General features: G+C 40.6%; 1 protein-coding gene across 29 annotated transcripts in view; it reads right to left on the bottom strand.

The window, feature by feature from the left end:
- The window catches only part of KIF1B (kinesin family member 1B), a 146,413-nt gene that overhangs the window by 59,521 nt on the left and 71,991 nt on the right, over positions 1-14,901 (bottom strand). For 15 of the 29 annotated variants that reach the window (XM_086715637.1, XM_086715639.1, XM_086715643.1 and 12 more), the window contains 7 exons: positions 14,775-14,854; positions 13,099-13,174; positions 9,969-10,048; positions 9,364-9,470; positions 8,509-8,592; positions 8,095-8,275; positions 7,893-7,965 (listed from right to left, as the gene is read on the bottom strand). In XM_086715637.1, coding sequence (XP_086571763.1) covers positions 7,893-7,965; positions 8,095-8,275; positions 8,509-8,592; positions 9,364-9,470; positions 9,969-10,048; positions 13,099-13,174; positions 14,775-14,854 — 681 coding nt within the window. Of the gene's footprint in view, positions 1-18; positions 2,613-7,892; positions 7,966-8,094; positions 8,276-8,508; positions 8,593-9,363; positions 9,471-9,968; positions 10,049-11,182; positions 11,246-12,693; positions 12,757-13,098; positions 13,175-14,774; positions 14,855-14,901 lie in introns of those variants that run through there. The other 14 variants (XM_086715627.1, XM_086715631.1, XM_086715632.1 and 11 more) reach the window with 2 other exon arrangements.

Genomic DNA, 14,901 nt, shown 5'->3' with positions numbered 1-14,901 from the left:
CTACTGTTAAGCAAAGAATAGTTTATTACACATCATCTCCTTTATTCTCAATCCAACCAAAGTTAACTTATTTCATGATATCATCATCTACTGAAAATAAGTGGCACAGAGTCACATGTTGTGTGGCCTTCTCCCCATGTCCAACTTCTTCCCTCTCTCCACCAAATAACCTCCCTGTGAACTTATACATACTGCTCAAAGCACATACAAGTATTTTGTCGGCCTGATTTTGGTGAACAGTTCAGAGTGTGAACGTGTGTGTGTGTGTGTGTGTGTGTGCGTGTGTGTAAGAAATGATGTGTTAAACTTCAAAAAGCAAACTACAAACAAATCCAGAAACGGTGCCAATTTAAAGATTTCAGTATTACGATAAATTTCATACACATACTGAGATACTTCAAAAAAAAAAAAAAAAGAAAAGAAAAGAAAAGAAAAAACAACCAAAGCGAAACAAACCTACTGAAGCAATTCTGTGTAAAACACGGTAGAAGAAGAAGAAGATGGGGGAAGTTCTGCAGAAGGATGCAAAGCTGTGTACTATAAAACATGTCCGAAGACATTTAGTTTTGGCTTATGAAATTCCAATTGTATTTAAAGACAGGAACAGACGTGGATGGGAAACCCAAAGCTGTGTCCAGCATGTTATTAAACTAACAACTAACATCTACGGGGAAATAAAAGACATTGAATTCTGTATGTCAAGTTCCCCTTTAGAATGTCTGCATTAACCCAGAGAGGCAGGTCTTTCTGGATATCAGATCAGTTTGTAGGCATTATAAAAACATAACAAACTTGCACCAAAACCAGACCAGCCTGGGTAAGTAAGTGTATTATCTAGGCACCAAGAAAGGAGGAAAGTCTCGGAAAAATAAGGGAGGTCTCAGTGTTTTGTCCAAAATTCCAGAAACTGCCCATTTATGTGGCATGCAAACAAAAGGGAGGTGCCGAAACGTTTACCAGTGTTTTAAGTTTTAACAATATTAAAATCAGTTAAGATTTGTAGGGACGCAACATTAAAACCATCATGTAAATAGCAGGAACTCAAGGCCAAGGCTAGAACCAACTCAAATCGTGAGCTAACAACATTGCCTGTTTCCTCCACCAAGATTTCAAGTTTGTCCAGTAATTTACACTGTGGTTTCTCGACCAGCTTTGAGATTGGGTGCCGAAAACTGGCGCCTCATCCTCGGAGGTGTCACAAACTGGTTACAGTGGTTGGGTTTGTCAGTCTGCTTCTGAACGGAACTGGCTGCACTGCCCTCTAACTGACCTCCAGTGTTATAATTACAGTAAGACTGACGGTGCTGATGAATATGGCGCTTTGCCTGGAAAGTCTGCAGATCGGCAGTGGGGTGACCACTGTGGGAATTCAACGATTCTGAGGAGGCAGATGCCTGGCAGCGTGTACTTTTCGGTTGGCCGTTATTGAGAGAGTTGCTTCTCCAGCGTAACTGAGGTGGCTGTTGTTGGGCATTAATATGCTGCTTGCTGACTTGGATGTGATCTTGACTTCGCGTGCCCTGAGAGCCCCATGGTAACTGGGGATCCTTAGGAGCTGCTCTACTCCCCTTTTCTTGGCTCTCCTCTTTATTCCCTCTCCTTCCGTCTTCATCTTTTGGGATTCTCAGCTCTATTACCTCATCTTCTGTTATGATGATATGGGTCCCAGGGCTCCAAGAGTTTCTGTGCTTAGGGTTGCTCTTAAAGGGGAACCGGGGCTTCCGGTTCTCAGGAGGGATGAACCTATGAGGTACGTTCTGCCTACGGAGCTGCTTTGCTATCTCCTGCTGTTGCAGATTCTTAAAGCGGATTTGTTCTTGCCTCATCCAGCGCAGACGTCCACGTCTAAAAGCCGGATCCCCGTTCATCAGCTGGGAGACGCGCTCCTCTTTCTCAAGTTCTCCACTGTCCCCTCTGCTTCCGTCATTCTCAGACTTGCTACTGACACCAGCGCCGACGGGTTCCTTTGCTCTGTGGTTTCCTTGGCTTTTCTGTTCCTGAGATCCAATCAGTGGCAAGACTTTCTCCATTTTGAGCATTTTGTTTCTTAAGACTTTTATTTCCTCATCTTTCATGTTGTTTTGCTTTTTCACTTCCTGCAAAATATCTTCCAGTTTGTCAATATGAACCTTGAGGTCATCTACATCAGTCCCACCTTTACCACTGGCCATCATGTCTTCGATCTTCTCATCCCCTACACCAACAGTGTCCCAGACATCCCTGGCCACTGCCCTCCAGGAGTCCCGCTCGTTGGGATCCTTCTTCCCGTACATGGCACAAAGCTCTTTCATCTTCACAATGGCCAAGGCTTCAATCTCCTGCCGACTGTGCCTAAAATCGTTGAGCGCAACCTCATAGCATATCTCTTTTACAGCCTGAATCTTAAGATCTGAGATGGTGACCCACTTGGAATCTTTACTCAGGCGCCTTCTCTGGGGGATCTGATACATTTTAATTGGCTCTCGTTTCTTCCCACTGCTAGGGAGGCCACATTTTTTAACAATGGTTTGCAGCTTGCTGGGAGGTAGCTTTTCTCTCAGAGAAGTAATCAGTTTCCAGCTCTCTTCGCAGGACCTCTTGTCAGAATCGTCCCCGCTATCAGAATCCGCGTCCTTTGGAAAAACAAAATCAAAAAATGGCCCCAAAATAACCAAAATTAAAATGTAAAAAAGGAAAATCAAATTGAAGAAAAAACTAGCCAAAAAGCCTTAACCAAATTTAAAACCAAAACCAAAAATAAATAAGTAAAACTAAAAAAACAAAAACAAAAAAACACAAAAAAACCCCTAAATGGTGTGTACGTTTATTAAGACATATGTATATAAAGATCATTAATATAAAGATTTGCTTGTTTAGTAACACTAATGCAAATTCCCACTTTCTAGCTTAAGTGATGAAATCTGCAATCCAATTTCTTAGGAGGACTGACACAGTGACCTTTCCCTCTAAGGTCATGTGAAGTTTTTATTTAACAAAATGCCGTGAAATGACATCTCCACCATCTTGGGAAAATGAAGTAAAACCTATGCCCCATACATGCTAACGCCCATGCAGCCACTTCCCCACATTTGCCTTGGTTATTGCTGTTGCTTCTTCCAGAAACTCTCTCCCCCACGAGTGAGCACAGATGCCATACAAGATGTGACGAGCAGGCGGATTAACAAAGGTTAGTAAGGCTGTAGGATGCCACGTTTTGTTTAGCTTTACTAAAAAGAGCAGCCCTAGAAAAAAGTTAGAAGATGAGAAGGTAGAAAAAGAAGCAAACAGGGATGATGTTAAAAATGAATCCCTACTGGCAGACCACGTGAGCTTCTTATCAACCAAACTGTTTTTCTAGAAGACAAGAGGGTTTTGATAGGAGTCCTTCCACAAGTACGTCCTGGAGTCGCTATTTTCTTGTCATGCCAAACTGATGCACTACGTCTGTGCAACTGACACTCGTTACCCGGAGAACAGGAAGCAGAAGAAAAGGATCCTTATGGTGGGTCTGCTTTTTTTGTTTTCACACACTTAAACCAACAAACACTTCACCTCCAAATTTTTAAGAAATAAATTTCCAGAACATAAATTAAGCTAGGCAAATATACTTTTCATTACACATCATTTAAAATTCCCCAAGTAATATTTTACTACAACCTAAAGATGTTTTCTCCTTAGGAAAACCCATGGCATTTCTAGCTATTTGAGGAATATCACTTTAAATGACAACTCTTCCTATCAAGACATGAAACAGAAAGATTATATTCTGCTCATGCAAAAATGGATCCACTTTAAAATGCTGTCTCTAACTCTTTCATACTTAGCTTGCACTTTACCTCTTCAAAAACTTTAGTTGGGTAGTCGGGCTGCTGTTTGGACTTGGGCCTAAAACAACTAACTAGTCTTCAACGGCTATCTGGATACTAACCAACTGTTCTTAACTAACAAGAGCACATCCTGATAACACGGATCCAAGTGAAAGCAATGTTGGATTTAGAATTCCCTACGATGGATAGGATTATGGGAGAATTTCTATTCGGGAATTCTTTCTATTCCTTGGAAAAGAAACTTTTCACTTAGAAGAGTTCAGGATGGTCTAGTTAAAAAAAAAGAATCTCAGCATTCTCTTTTACTTGGCTGTGATTACCACAATTATCTCTAGCAAATAGTATCTTGCTTTCTAGGCCAAAGACTTCTATGCAGTTACTTTATATGCACAGTTATTTCTAAAAAATAACTTTTAACAATAATGGTAACAATTTGGCCCCTGAATTTGGAGCTGTTGATCTATTATTTCTGTTGGTCAATAAATGGGTACTAAACCCATCTATAAATCCTACCTGGTTGAAAATTTAACAAGAGAAAACACAGGGGCGCCCGGGTGGCTCAGTCGGTTAAGCGTCCGACTTCGGCTCAGGTCATGATCTCGCAGTTCGTGAGCCCATGTCGGGCTCTGTGTTGACAGCTCAGAGCCTAGAGCCTGCTTCGGATTCTGTGTCTCCCTCTCTCCCTCTCTCTCTGCACCTCCCCCCATGTGCTCTCTCTGTCTCTCAAAATTGAATAAACATTGAAAACATTAAAAAAGAAAAAAAAAAGAGCTAAATTTATAGACTCTATGCTATTTTTTTTCATTTTTAGTGTAAACCTCAGAATGGCTAATCTTAAGTGATAAAAGAGAACATTAACAAACATTAGAGAATAAAGTATGTCTGACTCTTAAAAAGGTTTTCTTATCAATATGTATAAACTATATTTTACAGAACATCAACTCTGATTGTTCCCACATAATTGACAACTATCACTCCACCCCCACCCTGGCTTCTTCTCTTTTCCTTTTAAGATTGCTTAAGGATAAAATGAATACTACCTATCTATGAAATAACAAATATTCTAATCTGCTTTCGTATCATGCTTGAGAGACAACGATTAGGTCTGTTAACTCTAATAGAAATAAAATATATTCATGTTATAAAAAATCATAAATAAAACATATAAACAAGAAAGTCTACATAAATCCAAAACAACTCAAATTAAACTAAGTGGCCATAATTTTCCTTCTTCTTAAAATACTGTCGTATTGACTTTGTAGGATATGTTCTTAAAGCCCCCCTATCATGTACTGACCATGACACTAAATATTCTGTATGCAAAGTTTATGTGCCAAGGTATAAACCCTATCTCATGTCAAAAAAGATTTAAAGATATTGAGATTGACTTATTGCAGGGTTGGAAAAACTACTCGGGTCTGGCAAATTCACGTCACTAAATGCTGCTTCTGCCTTCATTAAATCCCAAATGCAAAGGCCTCCGTAAGAGACTCTGCAAGAAGCCTATGCAAATTGAAGAGAGAAGATACCTAAAGCACATGTGTAAAAAAAGCAAGCACAAAAAGGACCAGGTATGTAACAGAGCACTAACTATAAGAGAATGTTCAGCAATGTGACAATGTGACGCATTTGGGGAACTATCGTAATACGATACTTATGAGCCTGAACTCCATTTTTTAAGGCTGTCATTATTCAAAATGATTACATTACAATATTAAATACAATTTTACTGCATAAGAATTCCTTTATATCCTCTCAATGTTTATTCATAGGGTGCATTCAAAATATATCTGTTTGTTGACCAATATGGGGTCATAAAAATACACTTTCCATTCAGTATTGTTACTGCTAGATATTCTTTAAGCTAAGGCATTAGGAATCAGTTCCTCTTGAGGACAAGAAACATGAGTGGAACAGACAGCTGGACTTAAGGGAGGAAAGCAGCCTCCCTGCTCTGAGTAGCTGCTCTTGAGATCCTAACCTGCTCTGAGATACACAGAACAGATGACAACCAGGACCTACTTGCAGACTAAGTATGTCCCCTGGAAACGAAATAGGTCTTAGACACATTTACTTTCTCTTTACTTAATGGTCAGCATCTTTATTTCAGAGCAAAGAAGGACTATCAGCTCTTGGTTATGGAGAACGCCAGCCATCATCATCTCTCTCACCTGCTTTACTCAAAGGCTGGTCTCCGGCCCAGCAGCACTGGCATCACCTGGGAGCTTGTTAGAAATGAAGGACCTCAGGTCCCACCCCAGACCTATTGAATCAGCATCTGCATTTCAACAAGACTCCCAGCTGGGGAAGAGGCACTGCTCTTTCTAAACAGAACAGAAAACGGAAGCAATTCAGAAGACCCAAGGTGAAGCGTCAGACCCGTGACTTAACAGGTGTTTAAGAATGGGCAAGACAGACTTTTTTTAGCCTTGGTTTACTCAACTATAAATGGGAAGTAATATTACTCACTTTATTTACACACACGCCTACCAGGGAGGGCTATTCCAGAAATCAAAAAAAAAAAACCAAAACAAAACAAAAAAAACCTGATGGATGTTAAAACTCTCTGTAAATTACAAAGCACTATAGAAATACAAGGCACTACTGTTAATAACACACACAGCTTAATGATACCTGTCCTCATGTGATCTGTAACAGACCATCAGAGGCATGTTACTAAATCATACATTATGAAGATAAAAGGCTCCTCATGTGTCACAAACCTTTCAAACCCCTAATCATACGGTAGCCAAATTCCTTCTGTTTTCATTAAAAACTAAATGTTGACTAGGCTTCGTGAAGGGACTCAAACACTGCTATTATCTTGCCCCAAACATGTGATTTATTCCTACAATCCATTCTTTCTTGGACTTCACTATAGTTTCCAAGATAACAAACTAACTGATTTAACCCACTGCCAGGCCTAAGAAATGAGTTGCCCTGGGAAAGGCTGCTTTAGCTCAAGCCCTTGGCTTTTCTGGCCCAGTTAGCAACAACGACCAGCCTCTCTTCTCCAAAGCAGAGCATCACCATAAGGCTGCAGTTTACACACAGCATCTTAGATGCTGTGTTTTACACTGAGGGAAGAAACCAGTATCTCAGCTTTCTCCCTAACCTCCCCTTATTTTAAAAGAAGTCTATGAATCTTAAAAATTCTACACTGTATCCACTGTACCCAAAGGTTTATTATACCTTTTCCTTACATATCAAATGAATGCCAAGAAGCTTCTTATGACCACGGCTTTGTTAACCAAAGCTGGATGACCTTAAAAACAAAAATCTAACTACTAGATCAACTTATTTATCCATGCGATTCAGTTTCTATCAAACTTGGAGAATCAATTCACATCATAAAATGCTAAAGCCATTATTAGCAGTATAAGCTGCAACCTTAAACCAACTTTTCGACTGCTCACCCGAACCCTTTCTCAACCTGGAGGAACCAGGCTTCCTTCTACTATTTGAGTTGGTTGTGAGCCCCTGCTTCCACTGTCATCCCACATGCCACGGAGACCCTTATTGAGAATTCAGACTCCATGCAGGGGAACAGAAAAGGATTAACACATGCAACTGTGCAGCAACACTTTTAGACACAGTTTAACTAAAAAAAGAAAAAGAAAAAAAGAAAAAAAAAAAGTCTGCCCAGCATAAGAACAATCCCCAAGTCAGCCCAAGAGCAGAGAATTAGTACTATCAGGTGATCAGAAACAAAACCAAGGCAAACACCCACCATATTCAATATAATTATTATTAAAAGATCCACCACTGATGCATACTCAAAAACCACTATCAGGAGGCAAAGGCTACCAGAAAAGCTCCCATAGTTCTTCAAAAAGCACTTGGTTTTGATAGAACTAACGATTTGACTTTAAGACATAAAAGGCACAACATCGTACCTTTATAGACACTTTCTCAGGCTAAGGCTACGAGGAGATGTAAGTTCATTCTCCATTAAGGAAATGAGAGAATAGCAGATGGTGTCAGTGAGAGCTGGACAAGCCATTTGGGCGAGTGCTCATCTGTGGAATGGGAGGGACCAGAGCAAGCCGCCCATTTCCTAACAGAGGATTGAGGATGGCCTCCTACCAGTCTCTGCTGCTCCAAAAGAAGATCTGCTTCTTCTTTCTCCTTTTTGTACAGGATCTCCATCTCCTGTAGCCTACAAGGAGAAGAAAAACAAGAGAGGAAAAAATAAATTGTGAAATCACTGGACTGTTTCATGCGTGCTACATACTGTAGGTTTAAAAGAAGTGATGGTCACGTGGGCCACGTCATATTTGTGCATCACCTTTTCTCCATCTCCTGCTTCATATCAATCCCTTGTTTTTCCAGAAGTTCTCTCTGGGCAAACGTCCAGTCCACAGGCTCAGAGGGGGTCTCCGCAGAAGGAGTCTTCTCTCGCTCTGCCCGTGCTTGCTCCGGGTGGTTGAAACGAAACACATGATTTTTACCCATGATGATACGGTTTCCTAGAACAAAAACAGAAACAGGGTTAAGAAGCCATTTTTTAAAAGGGTGCTTACCTAGGTTAGTAACCTCACTCTCCCTCCCTTTCCCTAGTGCAAAAAGACAGCGTTTGGAGTTTTACAAGAACAGAAATCCTAATGCTATCACTTCTTCAAACAAAGAGTCACACATTAAAGAGTTGCTCACACAAGCCACATGTTGTTTACTGAAGACTTCAAACCATTCCTGGTCTCACCTGAGCGCAGCTGAACGGGCTGGGCCACCCTCTTGCCATTTACATAGGTCTCTGAGCGTTCACAGGGCTCTAGGGTCACGATAACTAAGAAGAACACAAACTAGTATTAGCATCACAAACCACTGGAGTAAGACAATGGAAAGCCGATGACTTCCAGGGTAACCAGAATCGATTCCTGCAACCAACCAAGTGGCTGAGAATCTACACAGGAGCTCTCGCTGGGGGACCCAAACCAGGGATACGGCTAAGAGAAACATTTAAATGAATTGGACAAGCCTCAGAAGAAGACAGGAAATGTTTGTTTTGGTAATACCTGAGAGTTCAGTCCATAAAACTGAAAACTATCAGAAATCTTAAGATACAGGTACTATCCAGAAACTTAAGATCAAAAGCTAATATTCTGATTAAAGGAATGAATCACATAGCACAAAAATACCATTAGAATATTGTTTTGTTAATAACCTGGGCAAAAATCAAGACTGACTTTTTCTTCCCTTTTAGATAAAATAAGTTCCACTGGGTTAAAATCAGAGGTCCTTCAAATCTCCCACTACCCAGGATATTTGTTCCTTTCTTACTTGTCTATTAACTAATTAACATTCAAGACCAAGCCTAATTGCCTCTGTCCTGCTCGGTTCTTGGCAGTCCCAAAAGGGCTCCTTTTGTCCAGCCAATTTTCATGTAAAATAGCTATGTCCGTCCCAGCATTTGTAAGCAGCACAGGTTTCTCCATTTTCCAAATATTAGATCGTACGAGAAAATATCACTGAAAGAGACAGGGAATGCCAAGCCTTGGGGATTTCTAATAACCTAGAATGAAAAGACTGCTGGAAAAGCTAAGCCAGGAACTCTCACCGTCCCCACTGTTGTTTCTCTCGCTCCGGAAGATACAATGTTCTTCTTTAATGTGAGCCCCACTCAGCACGATGTCCTGGCGCCGCTCAGCATCTGCTTGGCCAACCCTGAACACAAGGGAAAGTGTTTCCCAGGGAAATTCAGACACAAAAAGCACTGGAAACAATGAACCTCTTTCTCCCAGAGAATAGTCCTTGGTATGTACAAAAAAGGTATCGCTTCTTTTTATCGGAGTCTTTCAACTGCAAATTTTATTTTCACATATGATCAAGCTCCCTACGTGAGAATAAGAAACCAAGGAGCAAGGATACATCAACGTAACTCACTCAGCTTTATAAAAAGACACGAGTGAACTAACCTCCCTAATGAATTCATACAAGAAGTTAGAAGAAAATTTTACTTAGGGTGTTTAGGGAAAACTACATGTTAACTGGTTCAGATGACTAAAGTACGTATATAATTTGGGAAGACAAGAGAGTTTGTAACTATTTCAGACAGGAAAAAGCAAATCATTACAACAAATTTTTCAAAAAACAACTTCCTTTTAGTTATTCAATCATTGAAAAGAACAGAAAACATTAAGTAACTGTAAGAAACAAATATACCTGGTAATTCCATCTTTGATGTAATAAAGCAGGCACTCGGACATGAGTGGGTCTTCATTGAGGTTAACCAGATGTGGGGTCTGAAAGAGGGTACAGATGATCAATCTGGAGCAAGTACCGCTGCATGGGCTGTGACAAGAACAATGACCTACAGGAAGCTGATGGCTTCCTGGATTATCTACAGTCCCTAGGTGAGGGACATCTTTTATTCCTAGTTGCAATTCCATTATAAACACAAAACATTCTCTTTAAGCCTTCTCAAATTACACCAATACATTCTATTCAAAAACCATGAGTTCTGGGATAAAGAACAAGATCCAATTCTTGAGAAGGTCAAAGCATAAAGAATACAAAAGAAAAATAAAGACAGGTTGATTCTCTGGATGGGCTAACCACAATTTTTGTAACTACCTGGATGAAATTCTTGAAGGGAACAAAACAGGCCACTTTGACATATTGATTATTTTGAGCTAAAGGCACTTCAAAAACAGCAACCGCAGGGAGAGGCTTCCTTTGAACAAACCCCCTCCCCACCCCCCCACCCCCACCCCCGGCCTCCACCCCAAGACAGGTCCTCCTAAAGGACCTCAGCTGTTGTGCCCCTCTGGGAGTCCATCAACCAGGGAGGATAGACTCTTGTCCCAAGAGAGGAGACCAGAAATCGACACCAGACAGACTTTGTCGCAAACGATCACACTTCCCATCTAGTCTCCCAAGGGCCCCTTCATCTTTCCTGAAAAATCATTCATTCCCTCCTGAGAGGCCTATGTCCCTGCTCCCCTTTCCCTACTAACATGGCATTTAAGTCTGAACTCTAAGCCCTCTTGGGGAGTCACTCACTTTCCCCCTGGGCAGCTCCCACACACATATGAAGCAGACATGTTAATAAACTTATTTTTGTTTTTTTCTTATTAATCTCTTATTACAGGGCTCTCAGCTAAGAATTCAGAAGGGTGGAGGGAAAACAATTTTCCCTTTCTACAATCTCAAGAAATACTTAATTTTTTCATTTACTTTATAAACATGTCCCCACACCCCCTGTCACTTCCCTCTATAATTTTTATCACTTCTTCCATGGTCCCCATTACTCTGTTTAGTTCATTAGTCTCTACTTTAAAGAAAAAATTAAAATTGTCAGCATTCAACAATATACACATCTTGTAAAAGTCCTCTTCATCTAACTCTAATATTTCTAAAATCCTTGAAAAACCAACCTTCTTTGGTGAAAATACCCCACTGGAATCCAAAAATAAGTCACATGGTCTTGGGGTCAAAATCTACTCAAGACAGTGCCAGCAAACGTGGAAAAATGAAAGAAGAGTCAGATGAGTGAGTTAAGAACAGGAAATGAGAAAGATGATTAAAAAGAAATTAGGAAAAGCTCTACATTAGCATCTGCCTCTGGAGTTAAGAGCTCTGCTGGTTTGAGAAAGTCAAAGTCCTCTGTGGGTACTGTTCTTTAAAGTCTATCGTGACACTGGCCTCAGAGAAAGGGCATCCTAGAAATAGGTTTCATTTTCCCTTGCCTTAAAAGTATTCTCCCACCCCATCCCCCCTTTGACTGAGGACTGACTGACAAAATCGTATATGTTTAGGTCAGACAACGTGTTTTTTTAAAGGTGTCCAATGTGTCAATTTAATACACATACACATTGTGCAATGATTACCACAATCAAGTTAACATATCAGAAACAGGTTCTAAAACCGCATCTGGATGTGGCCAGTGGTGTATCCCTTCCTCTCCTGAGGAAGTCTAGAAAGTTAAAACAAGATGCATAAAATTAAAGCAAGAAAAACCTTTGGAAACAGAGATCTCAGTTGGAATTCTGGGCTGTTTATATCACAACGCTAATTCAAGTTATTTATAACTTGTGTTAAATGCCATTTTTTTACAAGATGTTACCAAATTTTTCCATATAGTTCTTTACACTGAAAGATGTTGTAAAATCTTTCAAGATACACAAAGGCACAAATTCTATCAAACGTAGAACTGATAACACCTCTACAATCATAAGTCATATCTTGATAAATAATGTCTTACCGAAGCAAACACTACTAAACTGTGAAAACCAGGGATCTCTGGCAATACAGACAGACAAAATACTGTTATTATTGTTCCAGTTCTAAAAAATTACGTGACCTTGACAGAAAAACCAAACCAAAAGAATCCCAGCAAAAACAAGGAATATTTCATATCATATTAAAAACAAAAATGGAAAAGTCCCCACTCACTCTAATGCCAACCTAAAGAGATCACCATCGGAGCCTTGCAGAACATGTTTGAATCTCTCATAGCCAATTTGGGGTTATTTGAAATGAAGGACCACTTATTACTGGCATGAATATATTTACTTTATAAATCAATTTATGTTTAATTACTACAGTCAAATGAGAAGCACACAAAAATAATCATTTGATAATAGTTTCCCAATACCTAACAATAACTAGGAAGCAACTCAGTAAAAGAATAAAAAAAACAACAACAAAACCCAAAACAAAACCTACCTCACGCTATTCTAATTAGCTACAAGGTATCTACTACCTAACAACTATGATAACATACGTAGGATGGTAACTACTGGAGTTTTATTTATTTATTTTTTTAAACTAAGAAGAAAGCAGAGGAGGCTACAAGGGTGAGGACAGGAATTGCTTTACTCAGTACAATGACCGTCTGTAACACAAACTAAAGAAGCAAACTTGAGTGGTATTTTTCTAAACAAACCTGAATGGCTGAAATTGCTTCCATAGAGTTATAAATCAGGGCTGCGGGCATCTGTGGGAAAATCTACATAGAAAGAGTAGCCAAACTGAAGCAAGGTATGCTAGATGAGAGGCTGGGAATTGAAAAGAAAGCAACAATGCACATGAGTAAACGTATGGAATCGCGACCGAAAGTTAGATTTACGGCCTTGCGTTTTGTTTTTTAAACAGCAAACATGACAGGCATTTTAGAACCAGGCTGCCTTTGTACTGTAAGATGAAATTAGAAATTCTGAAATTAAGCCGAATCCCAAGACGAAATGAAGGGAGGAGGGGCCAGCCCTAAAAGGCCGCAAGTGCCTCAGTGACCCAGACAAACAGGAAGTTTGTCTTTTGTTGGGTGGAGTTTCACAACACTGTGTCCTACCTTCTTCGGTGAGAAAACTCCCAGGGTTCCTCCGTCTTCTCGAATGGCAACTCCCATCTCAGCCAACAAGGCCTCTCTAGATGAACAACAAGCACACCAGAATACCAACACCAAACGTCAATTAAATCAGTCTCATATGAACTAGAAAATAAAGCATGCAAAGCAAAAACTACTGTCCCTGTTAGTAACACAAATGTGAAAAACCTGTCTATCCTGTCATTAATGAGAAATTATTTTTAAGAAAAACAGCACATTCAAAATAAATTCTGTTCCCATGTTAGGTAAAGTTATATTCACCCAAGTAAGGACTTTGTCTCATCTGACTTTAGAGGCAGACAGCAATTCATAAATAATATGTCTACTAATATTTAAAAAAGGAAGAAAGGGGGGCGCCTGGGTGGCGCAGTCGGTTAAGCGTCCGACTTCAGCCAGGTCACGATCTCGCGGTCCGTGAGTTCAAGCCCCGCGTCAGGCTCTGGGCTGATGGCTCAGAGCCTGGAGCCTGTTTCCGATTCTGTGTGTCTCCCTCTCTCTGCCCCTCCCCCATTCATGCTCTGTCTCTTTCTGTCCCAAAAAATAAATAAACGTTGAAAAAAAAAAATTAAAAAAAAAAAAAAAAGGAAGAAAGGGATAGTCCTTAAGGCCAGACATCTAACTCAAAGAACCGTTTCTTCAAAATCTAAGAAAGCGAGACACCTGGGTGGCTCAGTCGGTTCAGCATCCGACTTCAGCTGACCTCGTAGTTCGTGGGTTCGAGCCCCGCGTCTGGCTCTGTGCTGCCAGCTCGGAGCCTGGAGCCTGCTTCAGATTCTGGGCATCCCTCTCTCTTTGCTCCTCCCCCACTCTCTCTCCCTCTCAAAAATTAATAAAAAACATTAAAAAAAAAAAAAAAAAAACCCTGACAGAGCCCTTTTGACAAAAAATCTAAGAAAGCGATCAGAAAGGAACTTTGATATGTTAAGATTGTCTATAAGTGTGATTTCCTCAAATGTTATGCTCCCATGCCCACCATCATATGGACTCAACAATTCTAGCTTAAAATCCTTGTAAGAAGAAACTTCTCAGTGTTTGATACACCCACTGCATCCATACAGCAGCACCCACTTCTTCCTCATCTTCCATGGAGGAGGAAGACAGGTGTGAACTTTTTTAAATGTATATTCATCCCAAAAGGAAAAGTATTATTTCAGGTTACATTCACCTTCAGGGTAGAGAACTGATAGGTTAAGGTAGAAAAGGGATTTTAAAAGTCTGCAAATCAAACTACTTCACCGCTTAACCTAAGAGGTTCTAGAAAACATAACTCAAAGACAATCATCCGAAGGGCTTTATTATTTGGGCCTTTATCAAAGGCAGTTGTTTTGCAAAGTAAAAACTCTATCCCTCAATATCTTCCATTTTATATGGGCCCTGAGCACCACTCGGTCCGGTAAGGAACACAGGACTCCCGCAGAGAACGGGGGACTATGTAAGCCTCACTGGCGGAAGGCCCAGAGCAGGCTGGGCTCTGTTTTGTTCTGTGGTCGGTGAAGTGGACGCCGGGGGCGGGGGATGGGGGAGAGGAGGGGGGGGGGGGGGCTTCGCTTTTACTTCCAGCTCATCTTCTCCTTCTATAAAAGGAATCCCAGTTCCCCTGAGAATGTGCAGACACTCCCCGAGCTTAATAATATCCTGACCTCTCCATTCTGATGGCCTCTGTTTTACGCAGCTTCTCTTCCCAGGTTTCATTCAGCTCAGCAATGATCTTCTCCGATTCCTAAGGGAGGAAGTCCACAGTTCAAGTGAAGACACTTATGTGACAGG

The sequence above is a fragment of the Puma concolor genome, chromosome C1 (genome assembly GCF_028749965.1).
Source record: "Puma concolor isolate L17-30 chromosome C1, mPumCon1.1.hap2, whole genome shotgun sequence".
Classification (NCBI taxonomy): domain Eukaryota; kingdom Metazoa; phylum Chordata; class Mammalia; order Carnivora; family Felidae; genus Puma; species Puma concolor.
This window is presented reverse-complemented; position numbering and strand designations above follow the sequence as displayed.